The 25,534-nt window shown below is 43.2% G+C and overlaps 1 protein-coding gene across 6 annotated transcripts in view; it reads left to right on the top strand.

The window, feature by feature from the left end:
- Prr5l (proline rich 5 like) overlaps nucleotides 1–5,557 on the top strand; it is a 174,566-nt gene extending 169,009 nt beyond the window's left edge. For all 6 annotated transcript variants that reach the window (XM_031371145.1, XM_031371144.1, XM_031371141.1 and 3 more), the window contains one exon: nucleotides 4,340–5,557. In XM_031371145.1, coding sequence (XP_031227005.1) covers nucleotides 4,340–4,740 — 401 coding nt within the window. In that variant the 3' untranslated portion in view covers nucleotides 4,741–5,557. The remainder of the gene's footprint in view (nucleotides 1–4,339) is intronic.
- Nucleotides 5,558–25,534: the final 19,977 nt, after the last annotated feature.

The following is a 25,534-nucleotide window of genomic DNA, read 5'->3' as shown; positions in this document are numbered from 1 at the left end:
CCCCCCAATTCTCTGGATTTCCAGGATACTCTTGGTACCTCTGCTCTGACATTTTTCACACTGATATCAGGGAAACCAAGATCATTCCTTGGGGTTCTTAGTCTCATTAATAAAATAATTTTAAGAGGAGATTGAAGGACAATTTTATTGGTGTTGAAATGAGAAACTACTATTAAAGGGGAAAGTCTTTTGACTTGGCAGTGCTGGTGGTACACCCCTTTAATCCCAGCATTCTGGAGGCAGCACAAATGGAGCCCTGAGTTCAAGACTAGCCCAGTATACAGAGTGAGTCCAGGACAGCCAGGACTACACAGAGAAACCCTGTCCCGAACGGGAAAAAAAAACAAACACCAAAACAAAAGATTGAAAGCTATTTTTGGTGGGGTTATAGGAGGGTGAGGGGTGAGTCTGGCATGAATTAGGAAAAAGGGTTGGAGGTGAATATGATCAAAACACGGTGTATGGAATTTCAAAGAAGATAAAAATATTAAAAAGAAAAGAAAAAACACCAAGACAGGCAAGGTATAAATCTCAGCAGCTGCCTGGAGGAGAAAAATATCTCAGGGGACTGGGCATACGGTTTGAGTTACTGGAATGGGGGTGCATCATGTGCTAGCAGGCAGCCATGTGGCAGGGACGAGGAGCTGTGGAGAAAGAGTAAGGAAACCTGCAGAGTCAGGAAAAGTATCCTTGTGTTTTGGTCAGCATTGAAAAGAAAATGAATAAAAGACCAAAAAAAACAAACCAAACCAAACCAAACCAAACCAAACCAACCAACCAACCAAACAAACAAACAAACAAAAAAACCCCAGCAAAATAAACAAATAAACAAACCAGGAAAGTTATAGCTTTCTCAGAATGGTAGGCATATCCAGCTGAACTTCGGGCATGGTGTCAGGGGAGGGGCTTCTGGGTAGGAAAATACAGTATCTCATTAAAGGAATAATAATTCTGCCTATCTCTTTAGCATGACTTAAAGGTGACCCTGCTTTCCTGGGTGTAGTCCAGTGGCCAGGACATAGATCCTGTCCCATTGAAACATTGAGTCTCCCAAGCAGACCAGAGTTGTTCTCCTCTTGACCAGAAGTCTCTCTTGAATGTGCCTTTTCTGCCACTCTCAAAGCAGAAGGTCTTCTGTGGGTCCCAGATAGGAGTCTTGGCTTTCTGAGTAATTGTGACTGTAGTCTTCATGTTCATCTTCTGCAGAAGAGCAAGAGAGACTGGGCTGGTGAAGCATCTCCTTTGGGGTGCAGTACCCAACTGGGCACCCAGCACAGAGCCTCAACTGGGCTCCACCCTCCACCCTCTGCACAGGCCTAAGTGTGTAGACCAAGCTTCTCCCCATCCCCATCAAGTCCATGCTACTCTTCTTTTCAATAGTCAAGTGCATTTTGCATTATGTAGCTCTAGAGGTGTTTGCTAAGGACTAGGCAGGCATGGTTCTACACAAATGCATGTGCACACACCACATACTCACTCACACACACACACACACACACACACACACACAGTAGTACTGGTCCAGTCTGACTCTGGCTTCAATTCTCAGCTCTTTGGTTAATGGCCTTTGGTTAATTCACTGCCTGCAGAACCCTTCAAGCACTTGACCACAGTGAATGATGGATGGTACCCAGGAAACCCTCAGAGACATCTCTCCTGGGCTCCTTCCAGCAAGTTGAGGCCCATGAAAATCCCTCAGCCAGAGAGACAGTATGTCGCAGCTACACACATTAAGTCTGCCTTCCCTCAACTTCTCCTGTGTCCTCTCCAGGCCCAGCCCCTGCTCCAACTCCATTCTCTTCCAGGATTGCCCACCCTGGCTAATCTGTCTGCCCCGATTTTAGTCGTATATAACGTCTCAGTCTCTTACCAGTGTTGGTGTATTTGTATAACTTCTTCCCCAACTAAAGGATATCCCCAGCTCCTGGGAATGAATGCTCACAGCTGAAATGGGCAAGCTCCTCTCTTCTCTCCAGCTCTGTCTTGGCACACACCCCACCTTGCAGATTGCAGATGGCTGCTTTCCCTCAGGTACAGAGACTGGCTTCTAGTCTGTATCCTTTCAATGTCCTGGGCTCAGCTTCTGCTAGGCTGATTGAGGGTGGACCTGTAGCCAATCCACGGTGCTTGGTTGTGAAAGTAGTAACTTGTTCCTAGGGGCACTGTTTGGTGAATGGTCCCTTAGCTAGGTCCTTGCCGCTGTGAGGTCTTCCCGTGCTTCGATTTTAGAAGTGCCCATTTTTATGATGTGAGAACATTATGGAAATGTCTTTCTCTGAGGAGACAAGTATTGTGCATGAATTCCTTCTTCTCATTGTCCATTGCCATTCCGTACCTCATTCCCTCTCCAGGACACCAGCCAGCTTCCTGTTGAACATCCGAGTTCGGAGGGTGCTAGCTAAAGTCACCCTGAGTCCTGTTCCTCCCCATCCCATCCCATGAGCTCTGTAGTTTTAGTAACTGCTGTCCCCAGCCCATCATCATCTTCACTTTCATCACTGCCGTTCTTGCTCCTGTCTGTCACCCATTTTCTTTACTCTGATATTGATCTTCCCTTTTCTCCTGTCTCTGCACCCTCCCTGGCTTTTCTTGCTTGTGTCTCTGGCAGTAGCCCATGCTCCACTTCTTTATCCTCTCCACAGCCTCTCCCTTGTGTCACAGATGCTTCTGCCTGGTACCCCAGGGCTCTCTGAGAACACACTTACCCACCTGGATGGGCACAATTCATTGTTCCTTATACGTTGAGTCCCTGCAAGGCTGTGGCCCTAGGGCTCCTCCAGCGACCTCCTCAGGCTGTTCTCACCATTCAGCATGTTGTCCTCCTCCATCCTCTTCAAGGCCTCCTGCCGTCCTGGAGGCTCATCTCCATTGCACATCCTTGGCCAGTTTCCTGACTGTCACAGATACTTTTTCCTTCCTGTGAACCCCACTGGCTTGTCCTTTCCTCAGGGTTGTCTATAGCGATTTTTGGTAAGCTTTATATGGACAGCTAGGAAAAGCGAAGTCTGGAGCGATAGAGAACTCATCTGAGTCCAAACCTGACCGTGTTCTAGCTGTGTGACCTTGGGTCAATTCCTACTTCTCTGATTCTCAGTTCTCTCCTCTTTAAAGTAGACACTAACAATATGAGTATGCTATGATTTAGATTCAGCTTTTAACAAGAGTCCAGAATGTGTGCTAAGCATTTTTTATTTTTTGTGGTCATGAAATTTGAACCTAGGTCATCATACATGCTAGGCAAATGCTCTACCATTGAGCTAAACCCCTGGCCTTCTCTATACATTTTATTTTGAGACAGAGTCTTACGTGCTCAGATTGCTCTGCAGCCTAGGCAGGCCTTTAACTTGACATCCTCCCGCCTCAACCTCCTGAGTCGGTGGAATAACAGCCTGGTACCACAGTGCTAACTAAGCACAGTGCTGTTTCTGGAGCACAGTGCTAAGAAAGCAGCAGTTGTAGACCCAAGCAAGGCTGACACTGGGAGTTTCCTTGAGTGGTCTCTATTCATGGAAACAGGGTCTCCCAGTTGAACCCAGAGCTCACTGATCCAGGGTAGCTTGCTCCAGGGATCTCCTATTTTTGCCTTCTGAGTGCTAGAATTACAGGGTAGCCACCATACTCCCCTGGCATTCACATGGGTTCTAAGGATCTGAACTCTGGTCCTTACACACCAGTGCATCAAGTGATTTATCCACTAACCAATCTCCCCAGTCCCTGGGTTTTTTTCTTGGTTTCTGGTTTGAGTTCTTATGTTTTGGATTTGAAGAAGTGTTCTTCACTGGCCTGGAACATGCCTAGTAGGGTAGGCAGGCATGGCCAGCCAGAGCCATGCTTCTGCCTGTCTCTACCTCTCCAGCTCTAGATTTACAAGCTCATGCCACTGCATCTGGCCTGAGCTTGCTTGGTCTGGGATCAGATTTAGGTCCTTGACTTGCAATACAACCAATTTACTGACTGAGGCACCCTCCCCAGCCCCTCTGAGTAACATTCTGAAGCCCTGGCTAATGTGTATGCCTTATGAGAAGATGGTTAAAATGGAATTTAAGGCCAATTCAGCGAAGCTTAGACAGCACCAGGAAATGGGGTGGGGAATCATTTCGTGCTCACTCCATCCAGGAACGTTTTGGGTGTGCATTTACTATAGGCTTCTGATTGACCTGATACAGGATCTGGTGTAAATAGGTAAAGCTGCATGACATTTAGATGGCCCTGTTCTCCCCTGCATTCAGTAGGGCTCCACCTGAAGCTGTTCCCAGAGGCTCCTCCCTCCCTCTTCCAGGAGAAGCTTCTGTCTGTTACCAGCCCCCAATCACAGCTTTTATTACTTTTTCTCTTGCAGCCAGGAGGCATTCCAGGGTCCGGCCCAAGGTGACTGTCCTGAACTATGCCTCTCTGATGACCACGGTTGGCCGGCCACTGAATGAGATGGTCTTGACCCCTCTAACAGAACAGGAAGGGGAGGCGTACCTGGAAAAGTGTGGCAGCGTCCGGCGGCACACAGTGGCCAATGCCCACTCGGACATCCAGCTGCTGGCCATGGCCACCATGATGCACTCAGGGTTGGGGGAAGAGGCTGGCGGTGAGGACCAACACCTGCTCCTGCCACCCAGCTTTCCACCACCACACCGCCAGTGTTCCAGTGAGCCCAGCATCCTCGACAGCCCTGATGAGCTAGAACTAGAAGATGTAGCGGGTGGCAGCCAGGAGGACTCAGAGCTGAACTGTGCCTCCCTTAGCTGAGCCGCCACTTCCAGGGACCCATTCCTACTCTACCGCCAGGATGAGGACACCCCTCCTCCATGGATCACCAAGGGGCTCTTGCATTGGGCAACATTGCCTATTTCCTTTAGGGCACAAACCAAGTCTTCATGCGCTTGGGAAACACTTGTTGACCTCCCCACTTTGGTGTCTGTGACCAGCTCCTCATGCCACTGGTTCTCCTGACTTCCAGCCTTGCCTGATTCACCTGAATCCTCATTTCTGGGCCTTCCCCATCCTATTGGACTGGCTGATGCTCCTAGTATATAATGCCCTGGCATGATTATAGCAGAAGGTTGGACTACTACACAGGAGCATCTGAAATGTGCCAGCTTCTGCAGTTCCCGTTATGATCTTATGAGGCAGAAGCCAATGGGTGGAAAGAACATTAGTGGTTCTGTATAGCATAGATGTCAACTGCAGCCCCTATCACACATGTCCTGGGAATGTGCCCTCATCATTTTAATTGCACAGTTACTGGGAAATCGTTGTCCTACTTGTGAGCAAGGGTTCATTCTAATGTACGTTCAGATGTGATGTGCCGTCTACATCCTGGGCTTTGGCCTGGGAGAACCTACCAGGCTGGCACAGCCCTGTCTTGCATTGAGCCTCTCAGCATGTCCGTCTCAGACTTCCTCCCAGACTCTGGGATTGAACCTTCTCAGTCACTGGTGCCTTACTGTCGCTCCAGTTTCAGGAACCGACCACATTTTTCTGTTGTGTATATGAGAGGCTGGCTGACAGCGGCTGACCTAGACTGTACCTGGATTTCACTTGAATTTGTAAAATGTGTATTGCTCAAAAAAAAAAAAAAAGTTTGCAAATATTTGCACATAGGATCTTGCACTGTTCATTTCCAGTGGAGTGTGTTTGCAGACTAAACACAAGTGGACCCCTTCAAAAGGTGATGGAATAGCTCAGAACAAAAGGATCAGTTGTGGGCAGGACTCGCATACCTCAGAGCTTTGGAGGAGCCAGAACTGTGTCTGGCATGGCCTGTGTTGTAAGTGGCTCGGCTTCTAGGGAAGGCTGTCCTGGGCTCAGGAGGCTGCCTCTTGAGCAGGGAAGTGTCGTGACTGGACTGTGTCTGCTTTACAGTAGACAGAGAGAGATAGGGGCGTGCACATGTCTTACTTGGAGGGATGTTTATTCCCTGCGATGACAGAAGTACCCAGAAGTGTCTGGGATCCCTGTCACATCTGTCTCATGTTGTTATTTGAAACAGCAGACTTTATTACTGTGCTAGGTCCTCACTACTGCTCCCTCCAGGCTGGGGAAAGGGGACTTTGTGTCTATGTCGAGTCCCTGGCTTCCTCTTAATAGTTATCTGTTGGTCTTGCTAATAGAAGCTCAGAAAAATAGAGAAGGTTTCTCCTGACCCTGTTTGTGGTGTGTGCCGGCCTATCAGGATCTGGTCAGCATTTGAAACTTTTGTTGATGAAATCACAATACACAAGGCGTCAACAGTGGGCTGGAGAGTTGGCTCAGTGGTTAAGAGTACTGACTGCTCTTCCACAGGTCCTGAGTTCAAATCCCAGCAACCACATGGTGGCTCACAACCATCTGTAATGGGATCTGATGCTCTCTTCTGGTGTGACAACAATAGTGTGCTCACATATATAAAATAAATAAATAAATCTTAAAAAAAATAAGGTGTTAACAGGAGAAGAGGCGTTTTAAGGTCTTCTAAGCCTTGATGATGTTTCCCTTTTGGACAAAGATCTGAACTATGACTACAGCTGGGCTGTTGATGGGTTCTGCTTTAGAAATTGTATTTTTAAAAATGTTTAATTTTGTCCATCCAAGAGATAATGATGAGAGAGAAATGTCTGCATGTGTGTACACACTGTGCTCATGCACTTGCACACACATATGTACCCATACATGTGCACACACACACTCCACATACACAAAAAGAAATGTTCAGATTCCTTTGAGAATTTCAAGCAAAAATAATCTCTCTGTATGAGGTGTCTAAAGTCTACAGGTGGGGGCTGGAGAAGTGGCTTGGTGCTCAAGAGCACTTGCTGCTCTTGCAGAAAGCCAAAAGATGTGATTTACACACACACACACACACACACATACACACACACACACTCAAAATAAATTATTTTTAAAACTCCATAAGTTACTAACATATGTTAGCAGGCAGAACATTGCAGTTTATTTCACTTAACTGATGGCTAGGCTCTTGTTAGTACACCAAGCACACACTTGAGATTATTTATTGATCGAGGCAGAGTAATTAGTCATGTTTGGGTTTGCTTTTTTTGTTGATAAGATAAACAATGCATGCTTTTTAAATGCCTTTTTTTCCTTATCTTTGATGTCTCTGTCAAGGACAGAAGTTGTCAGTTTAACACATGAGCTCTTGTATTGAAAGTGTACAGGCTGTAGAACTTCGTTGCTGCTGACTTTACACAGTTTACAAGTTTCTCTTTGGACACACCTGGTACTATTACAGAAGTATCCCAGATCAGACACATAAACATTTTATGGACATTTGTGGGCATTTTAGGCATCAGACCTATTGCCAGAGTGTCACCTGTAGCAGTTTTAACCAAATTCCAGTCCCCTGGTACCATGGAGACTCATCTTGCTATTTAATGCCAAGGGTTTCCCTAAACTGAAGTTTACTGACAGGGAACAATCCAGGCTCTGGGCTCTGCAGGAACTCACAAACTAAACTCCTTTCTGGTTGTCTGTTTTCAGAATAGATACAATAAACATTGTATTATATCTATTGTCCTAGGTGTTGCTGTGCCAAGTGCTTCGAGTGTGTTTTGGTTGAATTTGCAAGCACAGTAAAGCTGGCCATGGTGCCTTTGCCTTCAAAACTCCTCACAATGCCTGTATGCTACCTGTTTCATTGTCCCATGGCCTCCTCTCCAGAGTCAGGCCTTTGGTTTCACTGGCCATCCTGAACTGGTTAGGCTCGTTCTATCATGGAAAAGCATCTCATCTGCGCCTGAGATTTGAAAGCACTAAAATAGCCCTTCAAGGCTTCTTTTCAAACACAGTCTTAAACTATCTTAAGTAGGGTGTTGGGGGCACATGCCTTCGATCCAAGCACTTGGGAGGCAGAGGCAAGCAGATCTCTGTGAGTTGGAAGCCAGCCTAGTCTATACAGCAAGTTGCAGGACAGTCAAGGTTACTCAGAAACCTTATCTCAAAAATTTAAAACCAAACAGAAAGCTTAGAAGGAAGGAAGGAAGGAAGGAAGAAGATAAAACAAAAACCCAGTCTTTCCTCCTAGAGTGTTTGACCCAGAGGAGATGCTCACTGTATTATATTTATCATGGGTTCCTCACATATTTCTTTCTGATTCTGCTTGACAGAGACATTTATAATGCTTTACTCTTTGCATAAACACTTTTTAGCTGGGCAGTGTTAGTTTGAGGTCTCGGAAGCCTTAATAAAAGTGTTTGGAGAGGTGCTGTCTCTGCTGATTAATCACCCTGTAGTCTTGCTGGTAGATGGTCATTGGGCACTCTACCTCAGTGGCGAGGTAAGATGGCCATAAGCAGAGGAATGTAGACAGCCTCTGGAAGCTGCAAGGAAACATTATCCCTGGGACTTCTCCCACAGTAACACAGCCGTGACACCTTGGTTCTAAACAGTGAGAACTGTGTCAGACTTCTATCTTAGAGAACTATAAGATTAATACAGGCAGGCGTATGTGTTCTTAGTCACTGGCATACCAGGGCATGATGGTATGCCACTGTACACATCCATTTGCCTGCCGAGTCACCCATCTTGCTTTAGGGAAGCTTTCACTGTACAAGCATTTTGCTTGGTGCTAGGAGTACAGTGATGGGAATAATAACCAGGGTACCTACCTCTTTGGAGACTGGAGTGGCTGCAACCCAAGCCCTAAATCTAGTGTTGTAGCTATCTGCTCCAGGAGGCATCCTAACTTGAGAGAAAGTGAAGAATCGCCAAGCCAGGAGTTTACCAGCTCCTGCCCCAAGGTGAGTGATAGTTTCATGGTTCCCAGGGAAGCTGAGAACTGGCTGGTTCCAGGGGGCATGGACAACAGTGGGACAGGAGAGTAGGGGATTTCATATACAGAATAACTTGGGCATTTTTTTTATTTCTTTCCCTTCCATATTATTTGTTTAAGTGTGGCTTTAAAACTTAATATTTAGTAAATGTGATAATTATGGATGTAACGAATAATATTATTTGCCATTAGAGCGATTAAGCAAATTCAAAGGCCCTTTTTAGGCTTTTACATTTGGATGACAGATTTGATAATTTTATTTATAAACCTAGCAGATTTCAGCAGTAAGTTCCAAGCAGCCTTTGAATAATTCTTAGTGCCGTTTATGATCTCAGCCTAGCACCTTGCACATGTTTAAGTGAATGTTCAGTTTTAATCTACCTCTTTTAAATTTGTCTATTTTTCTAGCAGTAATCAAAAGCACCCAATGCCATGGAAGCTGATAAATTGAGCTTATGAGGAGAAGTGGAAGTTCCATTAAATGAGTTTATTCTACTCTATGTAAACTTAGATATCACCATAAAACATCCCAAGTCTGAGTCAATTCTCAATTTCATAGTTAAGTGGATTTACAAAACTGTCACGAAAAGGCATTATGTCTTAAATATCACTTGTGTCAAAAATATCCACTATGTCTAAGTCCCTTCCTAACCCAAAATACTAATCCATGCTAGAGTTCACTCTTCTCTTTTTCTTTTCTTTGGCTTTCAAGACAGGGTTTCTCTGTGTAGCCCTGGATGTCCTAGAACTCATTCAGTAGACCAGACTGGCCTCGAACTCACAGATCTACCCACCTTTTGACTGCTGGGACTAAAGGAGAAGACCACCACACCTAGCTAGTTCTTTTCCAAGTCTTTCCGCTCTTAGAGCTAAATCTTCTCAAAGAGGTGGTTGGTTGTACTATGACTTGGATTTGTACCTTTTAACAGTTGTGATACTGTAGCCAGGATTCTGCAAACCCAGGATTTCTGCTGTCAATTGGACCGCTATAGATGCTGTCACCACTGGGGGCTGGAGGGTGGGATGGATGAATCCTGTCTTTGTTGGTATAACCTAGCAGGGACAATTAACTCCAGCAGCAGTGGTAAGTTCCTGTTAGCAGTTTTCCCACATTCTCAGAACCTTCCTTAGTACCTCTCTGCAGACATGCCAGCGCCCACTGGCCTGGGCTCCTCTGCAGAGTCAGAAGTTCAGCTCTCAGGGTCTCTGTCTAACCTGTGTGGTATTAGTGATTCTCTTGTTTGCCTCATTGTGAGGGTCGCCGTTAATGCCTGCAGTTGCCACTTGTATGAGCCCACCACATTCTCTCTTTGCTGTTTTAGTTTCTCAAAACCTGATAATGGCTTACATTAACAGATGTAGGTGGCATAGCAGCTAAGAGTTTCCCTTCTCTTTCAGGGGGTCCCAGAACCCATGTTAGGGAGCTTCATCCAACTGTTAACTCAAGCTCTAGGGAGATCTCATAACTTCTTCTGACCTCTGTGAGCACACACACACACACACAGGGAGGGAGGGAGGGAAAGAGAGAGAGAGAGATAGAGAGATAGAGATAGAGAGAGAGATAGAGAGAGAGAGAGAGAGAGAGAGAGAGAGAGAGAGAGAGATAAAACAACAGATGTGGCTTCTATCCTCTCATTAGCTCCTGAAGAACAAGGATTGAAAATACACTCCCTAGGAAATTCAATAGTGGTTCCGGGTAACCAGGATTACTCACTTGGGTGTGGACAGAGACAGAGATGAGACACTCACTCTACCTAAAGACCCTGTTATAATCTGAAGCAATCCTGTGACCGTTCTTCGGCATTCTTGAATTACAGGTGACATTCTTGAAGCACAGGTGACTTCCATATGCTCCTAAGAAACAACAGGTCCTATTTATGGATTCTTAATTGTTGGCTTCATAGTTCAGAAATATTCTGGTAGGCCTTGTTCTGTGGAGTGCAACTCTTCAGAATGCCTTTCTCACAAGTCACTCATTAGGAAGGATTTTAATTTGTTTGGCTTCTCTGGGCTCAGTCTATTGACCTTTGAAAAGAATTCTAAAGCAATGTAAATACCTTCTTCACTTGATCTGTATTCTGATTAGACCTCAAATTCCTAAATTCTTTCATATTCTCAAGACCATGTCACTCTTAGAAAAATGCTTAAAGTTTGGTCAAATACCACTTAGATATCTCAGTTCTGTTGTTGCCCATACCGTTGTCTCCTTTTCTGGAGACTGATGTAGGATCCAGTCTACTTGAAAGCTTCCTACCTATTTGAGCAATCCTGAGATGGGCTTCCTACCTATTTGAGCAATCCTGAGATGGGCTCAGTAAGCATAAGGCTTTGGGGTCTTTGCCTGGAGGAAAGGCCTCTATCCTCTTGTTAGCTCATTAATGTTTTTGCCAAATAATGAAAAAACTAGTGATGAAAAACATATATACGTAAAGCAAATGTTTGAAGAAACCACCAGAACAGGTGGGATCTGAGAGGGTCTGGTCACTTTGTGAAAGCAAAGTGAGATGAACTCAGCCTGGTTCCTCCCCAACCCCAACAAACTTAAGGGATGACAGCAGGAAGCAGCAGATTCTAGACTGGGGAGAAGCTGCAGTGAAAATGATAGAGATGGGTGACTAAAATCCAGGGACAAGCAAGGTCTCCCTTGAATGATTGGCTGATTCCTAGGGCATGTTACAGTTAAAGTGCCAAGTGTCTCCCAAAGGCTGAGTGTTGACTTGTCCGAAGATCTGTTCAGAGCTAGGGAACTACAGGCAGGTGAGATCTAGCAGAAGGAAGTTGGATCACTGGGGGTTATGCTCTTGAATGGGAAACTGGACTCCAGCCTCTTTGGTCTTTCTGTTTCCAAGAAAAGAAGTTCCTGTCATGTACCTACACAGTGGTGTAGTATTCACCACAGGATCCAAAATATTATGGGTAAGTATTGTGTCCTGAAGTATCTAAACTTGTTCTTTCATCTCAGGTATTTTATCATAGCACTGGGAAGATAGCAGTGTACCCCAAGTTGTCAGATGTAGCTGAAGGGAAAACAGCAGTAGCTACCACAATTAGTAGATGAACTCATTCCAGTTCCTACAAACTACTGAGGAGGTTCAGGCCCTTCCAAGGTTGAGGGCTTTGGCACACATTATCAGCACTGGATTGAGTCTCACTCTAAGGTAAGTATCATGGTCAAAATAAGATTCTGGAGTTAGACACAGCTACATTAATATTACACTAAATATAAATGGACTAAACAAGTCAATGAAAAAACAAAAATGGTCAGAGGAGAGTTAAATAATAACGTGTTATCTGTAGAGATACACAATTTATTATTTGTTTATTTGCTTATTTTGGGACAGAGTTTTACTGTGCAGCGTTGGCTGTCCTGGAGCTCACTAATAAATTTGAGCTGACCTCAAACTTACAAACATATACCTGCCTTTGCCTCCTGAATGCTGGGACTAAAAGTATATGCCACCATGTCCAGCAAGACACACACTTTAAATACTCATAAACAAACTGATAGCAAATTGATGGAAAAATATATAGCATGGAAAAAATAACACTTATCACAAGAAACTTGTTGCCAATTATAAGAATGCAAATTTCATAATGATAATCAAAATAAAGGTATGAATCATAATACAGGAAATTAGCATTTATTAGTCATCAGCTATAGGTCAAGGACCATTGGAAGTATTATGCATTAGTTGTTTTGTATAGGTCCTCTGAGTAATTTTATGAAGTAAATTTTAGTATTTCAGTCTTACTAGATGAGCCGTTAAAGCCCCAATTCCTGACATTATATAGCTAGACAAAGGTACAGACAAGGCACAATTCAAATCAGGCTATGTCTGAGTTTCTGGGCTTATAGTCATAGTATCAAGACAATATGCTACTCCTATAAAGACATGTAGGCCAACAGGACAGAACCAAGAGATGAGAGATCTTTGTATTTATAGTGAATTGTTTTTTCTTGATATATTGTTCTTACAAATGTGCAAGGCAGACTTGTGGTGGTGGTATATATCTTTAATCCTAGCATTTGGAAGGCAAAGGCAGGCAGAGGCCAGCCTGGTCTAGAGGAATTCCAGGACAGCCAGGAAGCCAGGGCTACACAGAGAAACCCTTGTCTTCAAAAAAACAAAAACACCCAAAAACAAAGAAAACAAAAAACAAACAAACAAAAAATTCCAAACCAAACAACAAAATCCAAACCACCACCACCAATGTTAGACTTCATTAAAATAATTAAAAAAGAAACTCCACAGTTCAAAAATCACCACTAAGACAACAGAGTGAAAGGAAATACTTGCAAAATATGTATCTGTCAAGGACTTGCCACAGTCTTACAAAGACTTCTTAGAAAGCAGACCATGAATTCAAAAGCAGGTGTGAACAAAAAGTTCACCCAAGAAGACATGTGAATGGCAGGCAAGCATGCGTGAACTGAAGAGCGACTTTACTGGGTATGGGTGAACTGTGAATTTTAAACCTCAAGATACCATTTTATGCTTATTAGAACAGCGGGCTACAGCAAATAAGATAGACAGTAGCAAGTGTTGGCAAAGATGTGAGCAAATGGGACCCTGTCCACCTTTGGCCAGAGTGTGACATGGTACAGTTACCTTGTTACCTTTGGCAGTTTCTTAGCCGTTTAAACTTAAGAGCTATTATACCACTTAGCAATTTTGTTTCTAGGTTTCTACTTAAGAGAAATGAAAAAGTACACACACACACACACACACACACACACACACACACACACACACACACACGGGATCCTCACATTCAAGCAGTGTTATGAAACAATTGGTACACATACTATGCAGCCAGGCTTACTTGGGGTTCACTGTGTGGATCAAGCTTGGCTTACACATGATTTTTCTTCCTCATCCCTCTGGGTGATAGCATGACAGACAAACACCATCATGTCTGACTCCATTTTAGTCAGTTTTAATTCTACAGCTCTGTGGCATTAGGCAAACCACATTGTCATGAATCTCCAGACACCTACCTCCAGAACATGTCAGAGCTTTGCTGTTCTCCCATCTGAATCTCCCTACCTATGCTGTACCAACTCCGGGGACTCCAGCTGCCCCTTCTCTTAGCGGGTAGGAATCTACTTTTGGGAGTGATTCTACATAATTCCTGTAAGTAGGATCCTGCAGGTCTCAGTTCTCATCCTCTTGTGACTGGCTCATTTTACTTAGCACGTCTTTAAGATACTTCCATATAGTAGATTTTTTTTAAAAAAAAAAAATTCTTCATCTTTAAGGTTGAAGAATATTCCATTGCATGTATAATGCGTCCAGTGTGGGAGTTTTTAACTCCTTTTGTACTTGTGAATGATACTGTTATGATTGTTGGCATACAGATACCTGGTCATTGGAGAAATATGAATATAAAACATACTTCAATAAAATTATTTTAGCCCAATGATTTGTTTGCAAATTTTAAAGAGTCACTAAATGAGATGCTATGACAAAGATAAATGAATGAATGATAAATTTGTCCTGTGAAATGAGTTTATTAACTCACTTTACAGTTAGTTTAGGAAGTTGGGAGCATAGGTCAGTCAGTCAGTGGAAGGGTACAAGCTTGGCATGCATGAGGCACAGAGTTTAAGGAGAGCCAAAATAAAACTTTTTAAGATAATTTAACGACAAGACAAAGACAAAGCCTTGTTTTTATTTTTACTTATTTGTTTGTTTGTTTACATTTCAAGTGTTATCCCCTTACCCGGTTCCCCCCCTCCCAGAAACTCCCATCCCATCCCCCAGCTTCTATGAGGGTGTTCCTCCACCCACCCACTCCCACCTCCCCACCCTTGATTCCCCTACACTGGGGCATCTATCAAGCCTTCATAAGACCAAGGACCTCTCCTCCTCTTGATGCCTGACAAGGCCATCCTCTGCTACATATGTGGTTGGAGCCATGGGTCCCTCCATGAGTACTCCTTGGTTGATGGCTTAGTCCTGGGAGCTTTGCAGGGTCTAGGTGGTTGATATAGCTGTTCTTCCTATAGGGTTGCAAACCTCTTCAGCTCCTTCAGTCCTTTCTCTAACTCCTCCATTGGGGACTCAGGGCAATGGTTGGCTGCGAGCATCAGACTCTGTATTTGTCAGGCTCTGGCAAGGCCTCCTAGGAGGAAGCCTTGTTTTAAAGAGAGGAAAACAGCCACAGAAGAAGAAATCAAAGGGCATGTTGGGAATCCCACTTTGCAAAAGATATCACTACATGTTGATCTCATTTGAAATAAGAAGGAACTGAAATACAGAAGCTGCTAAACTACGGCATTTAGTCCAGGCAGATATTTCTTTTTTTGTTTTTGTTTTTTCAAGACAGGGTTTCTCTGTATAGCCCTGGCTGTCCTGGAACTCACTCTGTAGACCAGGCTGGCCTTGAACTCAGAAATCTGCCTACCTCTGCCTCCCAAGTGCTGGGATTAAAGGCTCACTCTAGAATCAAAATGTTACAAACCAGCTTGGAGGACCTAGGATGCTTCACCTGTAGGCTTGCTGGCATGCACTTGCAGTCTGAGCCCTGGGCAGGCTGAGACAGGAAGATCCCTGGTCTGCCAGTCTAGTCCACTTGATGAATTTCAGGCTGATAAGAGACCCTGTCCTAAAATAAGGTGGATGGTGCCTGAGGAATGGCCTCTGAGGATGCTTTCTGGCATCCCCACCCATGCACCTGCACATACATCGCCCCTACCCCTGATACACAGAGCAAGAGTATAGAGTTGGGACATCTAACCTTTCTTGCTCATATTTCTTGATGGCCATAGTTTAACTCCCCAGGTGGATATATTGTGTCACAGAAAGCAGGAGATGGTTTTGATGTTTAAACAAAGTATTTGAATTTTTAAATTAAGAGCAAAGAATAGAATGTGAAAGCTTACTGAGCTTTTATGATAAACTTCTAAGAGATGCTGTTAAGAATGACTAGTTCTGAAGGAAAAGATGAGAAGTTGTTTAGTTAAATAGTAGGAAGAAGTGACTGCTGTGTTCCCATAAATCCAAGGAGGTCAAACATAAACTGAACCTCCCTCAGTACCTTCTCTGCCTCAAGTCATTGGTTCTTGTTTTTGAATATAACTGCTCCAACCTGAATTCTCTCTCTCTCACACACACACAGGACCAGGCAGGGGTGGCACATAACTTTAATCTCAGTACTCATGAGGCAAAGGCAAGTGGATCTCTGAGTTTGAGGCCAGCCTGATCAACATAGTGAATTCCAGAGCAACGAGGGTTACACAGAGAAACCTTGTCTCCAACAACAAAACAAACAAACAAACAAACAAACTCACAAACAGAATAATTAAAACTAAAAGTAAGGCTAAATTCAAATAGCCTCTTCTTCCAATATTTAACAGACCTTCCCAAGAATTATTTGATTTTCTAGGATACCATGTGTTGGATTCTCTAGTTTCTGTTTTAGAGCCTGGTCACTGTGAAGTTGTGTGTTAGTTTGGGTCAAATTCCACGGTATCCCCTCTCCCCCTACAACCCTCAGGGACATCACCATTTTCATGTGTAACCAGGTAATCTCACTTTGGAATTCTCATTTGTTTTGAGCATGCTTCTCCCGCTGAGTTCTATAAGCCTCTCTACCCAAGCACTCATTGAATCAGCTTTGCCTTATGGTTCATTCACAAATTAATGAACTGAGCACAGCCTTTGACATGCTCCAGTTTCTACACTGGTATGAGAGTCCTGCTTTTAACAATCCCATTTGATGCTGATGCACTTACCCCTCCTCCCGTGGCTAGTGATTACCTACTCTGGCTGCCGATGCCTGGGAGCGTTCCTTAGAATGAAGATTCCTTTGCCTGCCCCCCTTGGAGTCTAATGCAGCACGCTTGCTACAGGTTTGGCTATAGGTGGTCTCATAGTGGAGGCAGCTTCTCCTTCACACCCTTCTTTCTTCTCCTGTATCCTTTTGCCTCCTCCATCCTCCTCTTCCTTCTCTTTTTATCTTAAGTGCTGGTGACAGAATCCAGAGCCCTGTACATGCTAGATTAGCATTTAGTCACTAAGCTATGCCCTCAATCCTTAACAGGCACTTTAATGAATGAGCATCTGGGGGGAGGTCCTTTGCTCAAACACCTTGAGAAAGCCACAGTGAACTGGATGGACAAAGATGCTAATGCCACATTGGTTCTTGTTCAGAGGGGACAGACATAACAGCTAAACACTGGAACCTCGGGATGGACTAAAGCCAGATAATTCATTTTCCTAAACAACAACTTAAAAAGCAGTTGATCTTAAGTGTGAACCCACCATCAGCTGTGATAAAATAGGGATTGGGGACGACCATGAATCTGTATGTGTAGATTGAATTATGTGAAACGGCCAAAATTTAACTCATAATTGACTTTCAGAAATGTTGGTGTATGGTATGATCTAATAAGTCCCCAAGCATTTCTAACTTGAAGCTATTTGGCAGCCGATTGGTGGGTATGATTGGATAAGGCTTTCCAACGCTTGGAGAAAATGCCTCATAGCTTTCACTGGGTTTAGAGCAAAAATTAAGGACTTGCTTCCCAGAAAAATGAGTCCAGTACAAACTTCTTAGGTACAATCTCAGGAAAATGTATGGAGCATTTAAAGATACAGGGCCCCTGGTTAATCCTATTTCACACGTTTTTCTTTTTTGGAAGGCTCTATTCTTCAGGAGTAGGGTTCTGCTGCCACCTACTGCCACATTGTTCTCTTTCTTCCTTCCTTTCTTCCATTCTTTCTTTCTTTCCTTCCTTCCTTCTTTCTTTTTTTTTAAAGAGTAATACATTTTATTTTATGAGTATATTGCTTGCAACTCTATCTGAACCACATGCATACATTGCCCACAGAGACTGGAAGAGGGTATCAGATCCCTTGGAGCTGGAGTTGGGGATGTTTGTTAGTGGTCATGTGGGTGCTACGAATTGAAGGTGGGTCCTCTGGAAGAGCAGCTGGCACTCAGTACCTTCTATGCTGTTCGTACATTGGGTTTGCTCTGTCGTCTTCTCAGGCAGTCTTCTAGTCTGGAACTCTGTAGCTGCTAATTGACAGCAGAGTATGATAACAGGCTGAAAGGGAACCTCAAACTTTTCTTTTTTCAGTTCTGGAAATTGAATTTCGAGCCTCAAACCTGTTAGAAAAGTGCCGTAGCCCTCATTTACAGTATATCTTACAATACGTTTATTGTGTGTGAGTGCCGGCATGTGTGGAGGTCAGAGGACATCTTGCAGGAGTCAGTTGCCTCCTTCCACCATGTCTTGGGATGTCAGGCTCACCATCTCACTGGCAGGCTTTGAACCTGTGCCTACCTCCTGAGCAGCTGGGACTGCTGGCTTGCGAGACCAGGCCCAGATTTATCTACTTACAACTCACACATTTCCTTGAGCTTTTAGCACAGGGTGTGGGGAGAATTGCCTCAGTGAACTTAGCATCGTTCAGTCTAGTACATAATAGCGTCAGGTTTCTGCAGTTCAGAGGAGACGTACTGAACCAGCCTGCCTGGTAGACAGCTGAATGCAAAGCAAAGGTCTGCTCACCTGCCTTTCCTCCCCGCACTCCAGAGGAAGCCAGCTTTGCTCTGTTTACAGATCTATCCCAGGACTTCTGTGTGTCTGCCATTTGCCTTCTCCCTTGAACTAGTTGTAACATCCGTTGGTTCCCTCATTAAGGTTTCATAAAATGTTTTTACTGCATGCGATCTTAGCTAAAAGACAAGAAGCAGTCAGATTTCATAGGATTAATGTGCACTCATCTGGTATTAATATGAGCATATAGTTATTATTTTTCAGGATTTAGACATCTGCCTTTTAGTGGGGTTTTATTATTTAGCTTTTGGGGTATGAAGCCTGTGATCAGACCTAGTTTTATATTAAATGTAAAAATTCTCCACCTTGACTGCTATCGTTTGGATCTGTAAGAGGTGTGAACATGCTGGGCAGTATTGTGGCACATCTTTAACCCTAGCACACTGGAGGCATAGGCCTGTGAGTTCAAGACCAGCCTAGTCTACCAAGCGAGTTCTAGAATAGCCAGGGCTGCACGGAGAAAGCCTGCCTTTGAAAAAACAGCAACAAAACAGCAAACAAACAAAAGGTGGGGACTGTTGGAGGAAGTTAGTTTTAGAGATATGCACCTGGAGGGGACTTTGAGGCCCAGCCTGCTTCTTTGCTCCTTTCTAGAAGGTATGCAGCTCCAGCACAGACCCTTGTGCAACCAGAGGCCCAAAGCAACAAGGTCAGCCATAGACTGAATGGTCCTACATCATGAGCCACAGTAAACTTTTCCCCCTCTGGCTGCCTCAGTGGAGAAAACACACTCACGGATTAATTTTGTAAGACTGTGGTCCACTGTGAGGAACTCTTTACTCATGCAGGTCCTAGAATACAAAACATAAAAACAGGCTTGGAAGATGACTCAGTTGGTAAAGAGCCTGCAGCACAAGCATGAGGACCTGAGTTCAATCCCCAGCACCCATGGAAGAAAGCTAGGCATGGGGCTATAACTCCAGCAGTGTGGGGGATGAGACCAAGAAAAGTGGATCCCCAGAGCTCACCGGCCAGTCTAGCCAAATCTGTGAGCTTCAGATTCAGTGAGAGACCCTGTCTCAAAAAATAAAGGGGGAAATCAGTGAGGAGGGCACTGGAAATTGACTTCTAGCCTCCATCTGCATATATGTTGCAGATGTAACCCTAACATGGTCATCTATGCATTTATAGCCTCAACATGCACACATGGGCATGCATACACATGAACAGATACATGAAAACAAAAAAATTAAATAAAAATATGGAAACAGTCATTAATAGAATACACAGCTTACCTCAAAATAGGAGTGGAATGCTAAAAATATTTTTTAAAAGGTTATTCTATGATTAACAGTGTTTGGAATTTAAAATTAAGGTGGCATCTTTTAAAGCATTCATTTAAATATCTTCCCAGCTTTCATATTGTAATCAGGGATGCTATGTTTGTTTTAGATATGAAGGCTTCTAACAATTTTTTTTTTTTTTTGGTTTTTCAAGACAGGGTTTCTCTGTGTAGCCCTGGCTGTCCTGGAACTCACTCTGCAGATCAGGCTGGCCTCAAACTCAGAAATCTGCCTGCCTCTGCCTCCCAAGTGCTGGGATTAAAGGTGTGTGCCACCACTGCCCGGCTCAACAAAATTTTTAATAGCCCTATATAACAGAAGCAGCTTTATTTTAAAAACAAACAACAACTTCATAATCAAGAGATGGCTTAGTTAAAAGCACAAGCTGCTTTTCTAGAAGATACACATTTGATTCCCAGCACCATACAAGGGCTCACAACCATCTGTAGCTCCAGTCCCAGGGGATCCAATGCATTCTTCTGGCCTCCCAGGGTACCTGGCACATATGAGATACACAGACATAGATGCAGGTAAACACCCATACATAGAAACAAAGCATTGGGGGGGGGTGTTGCTAAGTGGAGGGCAGAGTGAGCCCACAGGCTAGGAAATGGGGAGAATGGAGCCCCCTGCCAGTTTTTGTTAGAAATAAAGTCATGTGGTCACCTGTTTTTCACTGGGCCTACAGCTGCTATAGAAAACTTTCTCTGGGCTTGTGTGTCAGACTTGAAGCTTCAGGCCAGAAATCATTGGCAAAATCAGGAACTACAGTGAGTCCTCATTTATTTACTGTTTCCTAAGGGGGCCAAGGTATTCATGATTTTTTTTTTTTACTTCAAATAGAAACTAGCACCTCACCTGTTTTCTTCTCGTCATAGCAAGGTTCAGCATCCCAGAGTAACACTAAAGCACATTAATCTAATTCATTTGTTAGAACCATTGTGATATTTACATATATACATCATTTCAATTAAGTATTCACTTGTAAAGATACTATGCCTTATACATGCTGATTAAGAAAGTTAAGGAGGGAGGAGGAGGCATGTCAGCCTGTATCTATATTCAAAAAGCTGTCGGCATGTTGTCTTGGTCGTATTTTTACAGCTAAGACACAAATGAAAGTCAGAACTCCAGGTGCCTTTGTGAGATGAATGTGAGTGCACATTTGTGACCTGGGTTTAGAAAGATGACATACATATCTGTTAGCTGGAGTGCAGAGAGCCTGCTCAGCACAGTAACCTCAGACCTTCCCTCTGAGTCAATTCTGCTATCTGCTGCACTGGCTCAAGGGAGCTGGTGGGGGCCAGGCAGGGCTTGCTTTATACAGCATCACGTGGCACGACACGTGGTTGAGTGTAGGGCACTGAATCTGACAATTGTTTCAATTTGTCTCTAAACAAACCTGCTCAATTGAAATCTAAGATTATTACCATTTGTACCTCATCTTTACAATCCTACCCCCCCTCATCCAGTGCATTTTCTCCAAGTCCAGAAGCATTAGCAAGACACCTTACCAATTCCATGCGCACACTATCCTTGTGACCATCTGACCACACTGCATTTTGAATTTTTTAAAGACAGATTTTATTATACAGTTTCTTGTAGTTATAAAATTATAAGCAGTCTCCCTAAGTCTATAAAATACCTCCAGAAATAGACCTAAGCATTAATAATGTTAAGTACGCCATAATATCTAAATTTCAAATCCTAGTTCCCATTTTACAGGTAGCTAAACTATCAGAAATAAAACTGAACATAAGTGTTCAGCCAGCAATAAAATCTGTAGGAAGCATGGAGGTCCTTGTGCTCACAGATTAGCACCAGGGAACCTGGAATGTTAGGATACAGGGATGCTCTCAAGAGAAGGAATACATAACCTGTTATCCACCTAGAAGGCTGGGAACAGAAAACCTTTCATGGGGACCTGACCACATCTGATCCTCCTCTTCTTCAAAGCTTTTTTTTTTTTTCCCAGTCAGTCTATAGAACCCACTATGGAAGGTGTTACATGCATGTTATAAAGTTTTGATGTGTTCATATCTAATCTTTTCTTAGCTCACTTTCTTTGTTCCTCAAAGAGATTTATGTATGCTTTATCATATACACAGGATTGAGTTAATTATCTCAAGAAAAGTTTGCAACAAGGTGAGCTGGGCTTAAATATGCTAAAAATAAACCACCCAGGGTCAGACTACTGAAATTTGAAGCAACAACAAGGACTTCTTTGCACTGAACTGAGCTACATTCTTGCCTCCCAAGGAGTACCACTCTGCTGGTGGTAAGAGGCTACAGAGACCCTCACAACGATCTACATCCTGACTCCAAATTTAGTAGCTATATGCTCAATCACTCGTTTTCTGTTCCCAGGGAACATAATCCTGAAATCATATTTTAGCAAAATGTGTCCCAAATTATACCTTTGCCCATGGAATTAACTCAAGTTGGAAAGTAACATTCTGCAGAACCAGAAACTTCCAAATAAATTCTTTATGAAAAATACTCCTGTAGACAATAAGATTAAAGTTCCTCATAACATTCCCACAAATTTGAAGTTGGCATAAAGCAGAAGCTACAATTTGAATTACAATAAAATATCACAAGTTTCCAAGGAGAATTTTACACAGTTCCAAGTTGTTTAATTATTTCAGGATTGAACAGTATTAAAGAGAAACTAGAATTTACATTAAAGCAACACTAAATCATAGAGCAAACCTAATGTCCTTGCAGATCCTAGGTGGCAGGTGTTCACTGAGCCTTAAACACACTTCCATGTTTGAGAACTGCCACAGTAAAGTCCCGGGAGACAAGCATGAAAAAGAACATTCTCACTTTACCAAGTGAATTACATGACCAGTTAGCTTCCCCCCTGGCTTCCACTAAGTCTTGTTCCTATTGGCCAGGGCCATGCACAGTACGCTAAGAACAGGGGTTCAGCAGAGACCAGAATGGGGTCTCTGCCCTCTCCTGAAGCCTGCACTGAAGGAAACTGGGGTTTCAGGAGACAGACTGGGCTGCATTGTGAATGGCAGGGGACCAACAAGCCACCCTTTTCTTCTGTGTCAGGCAGGGCTGGGTTCTGCTGAGGAGACACAGGACATGAAAAGGAGTCCTCTCCACATTCCACAGTTTTCAACTACAATTCTCTTCTTGTATTATTATTTTTTTTTATTAACTTGGATTTTTTTGGGTGGGGGTGGGGTTGAACAGTTTAAAACATCAAGGACACAGAAGAGGCACAGAGAAATAACTAGCTTAGTCCTTTTTGAGTGACTTCAAGGCTTGTGACAGAGTGTCCCAAGTTCAGGTTGATCACATCTGGTTTCATTTTTTTGGATTCTGGGAATTGGGAAGCATCAATCCATTGCCCAGACAATCACATCAACTTTGAAACAAATGACAGTTACCCTGAGAATGCCGACATTTAAAAAAGAATATTTCAACAGACAGTCAAATGACTCCTGACTGTGCCCTGTTCACTCCCTCAAGGCAGCCAGCACAACTAATCCCCAAATACCCCATAAAAAATGTAATGACATTTTATGTTAAGACAATGGAGAGAATTTGAGGCAAGTCAGAAAAGAAGTGTGTTAACAGAAAAAAAAAAAAGAGAAAAGCACTTCAAAGTCTTAAGTAAAAATAACTTCACTAGTAATTAAAACATTTTCTAGTCACAAGAGAATTAAGGAAACTCTAGCTAAAGCAGAAACAAGCAACTTCTCCTTAAGGAGAAGATAGTCTAATTGCACAGACAATTTACATTAGTCTGACTTTGCTTGATATTGGTACAAATTCAACTTTGTACCAGTTACAAAATTTAATTGTTGGAGACCATCCAGCACCTGTCAGTTGATTTTACTAGGATGAGAGAATACTTTAATGCACCTTCATTCTCTAAAAGAAAGCAGAATGGCTACAGATGGTAACAGCCAAAGGGCAGTAGCCAACTTCCAAACTAGAACGACCATTGGGCCTGATTTCTAGTGGGAAAATATATGACTTGGAGAAAAATCTTCAATAGTAAGTTGGGTATTTTTCTAAGAAGAAATAACTTTAAAAATAGCAATGTCCCAGACTGGTAAGAAGAGATGGCCAATGCACTCTGGATTGTACAGATTCTTCCAGGCCAACTGGTACAAAGAGAATGTTCTGGAGTTGGGCAAGTGGTGAAGTAAAGAAACCAGCTTTCTAGGTTAAGACTTGATCCTGAGTTGACCTCACTAAGCGCTGGCTTTGAATGTCAGTTTGATCATTTCTATTCGGCATTCATGGCAATTGAGTATCATAAAAATAACTGGTTGGCTTACTACAAACACCAAATGCTGCAAGTTCTAAAACTACCTTAGGTGCATTTTAGTGGATGGACATTAAACTGAAGTGAAACATCTGTGTTTGCAGTAGGGACAGTCACACCAATTTTCTACTGGTAAAGCCTTTTCGTGAGTATTGTGAGTAAGCACTGAGCTTCTCAACACGGACCCTAGGAACTCCCAGTCCAACTTGCCTTATAGGTAGAACAATTTAAAGTTGGGAGCCGTTTAACTTATGCAGAAAAACCCTTAAGAGATGCTAGAGTTTAAATGGCACATGCCCTTAATCCCAGCACTTGGGAGGCAGAGGCAGGCGGATTTCTGAGTTCCAGGCCAGTCTGGTCTACAGAGTGAGTTTAATAGCTACACAGAGAAACCCTGTCTCAAAAAACAAAACAAAAAAAAACCAATCCCCCCAAAAAACAAAGTCAAAACCACTGCAGGAAATGCCTGTTTTTTCTAATACAGATATTTTAAAAAGAGAAATCTGATCAGGAAGTTCTTAAATGTCATTTCCTTTTTCAAAAAGTTGAGAGGGGGGAGGGGAGCTGATATTTTTGTGGTGACATTTAACATAAAAAATTAAAAAGGCATACAGAAAATAAGTCCTCAAATAGTTGAGTACATCTTCAGGCAATTTCTAAATAAATATAGACATAACTTCTGCTTGCTTTAAAACAACAACAACAAACAAACCCACATTTATTTTTCCACTGGGAAACAACTACAGTACTAGAGGCCATGCAGTGTTCCTTAGGTAGAAGGTGCTACAAGCGGCTCAGGGCTGCTGGAGGCACAGCTAAGGGACACACATTTCCAGGACCCAACCAGAGACCTGTGATGAGGGTGTGCTAATAAAAGGGGACAAGGTCTTTCCCTCACCTTTCCCTCATGGGTGGAATGGAAGCAGGGGAAAAATGAAGAGGTCAAAGTGGCCCTTGCTGGCTACAGCTGAAAACTGGACTCTTTGGTGGAGGGCTGTGAGTGTTCTCTGGAAACAGAGCAGGTTTGAGCACTGCTCAGGGCTCTGATTCAGCTGGAGATCCAAATGCCTTTCTTATTGCCAGAACACTCAACTGATCTTGTGTAAGCAGCAGTAGAGGGGCCTCTCCTCTTCCTTACAAAGGCTCTAACTAGTCGTAGGACTCCCTGAGAACTAGACTCCAAGGTCCTATATATGTACAGGACACTAACAAATACATAGCAGCACAAGAATCACTTCTCCACAGTAGGGACACCCGCCATGCTAACACATTTCACAGAACATACTCGGAACCTCCACTGAGCTGGACTAAAGCCACCACTCAAGCTGAGTGTCCACACAACTATGACAGCCAACCTTGGTTTAGCCATCTCTCAGGTACCCACAATTTCCCAAGTTCTAATAAATTCTGTTTTGAGGAAATCAATATTTATTTATTTATTTATTTATTTAATTGTATGTGCACTGGTTTTTTATTTATTTATTTATTTATTTATTTATTTATTTATTTATTTATTTATTTAATTTTATGTGCACTGGTGTTTTGCCTGTATGAGGGTGTCGGATCCCCTGGAACTAGAATTACAGAGTGTGGGGGGGGGGTCCTCTGGAAGAGCAGCCAATGCTCTT

This window comes from Mastomys coucha, unplaced genomic scaffold, assembly GCF_008632895.1.
Source record: "Mastomys coucha isolate ucsf_1 unplaced genomic scaffold, UCSF_Mcou_1 pScaffold15, whole genome shotgun sequence".
NCBI lineage: Eukaryota > Metazoa > Chordata > Mammalia > Rodentia > Muridae > Mastomys > Mastomys coucha.
Note: the sequence above shows the minus strand (reverse complement) of the source record. Positions and strands in the feature narration are given on the sequence as shown.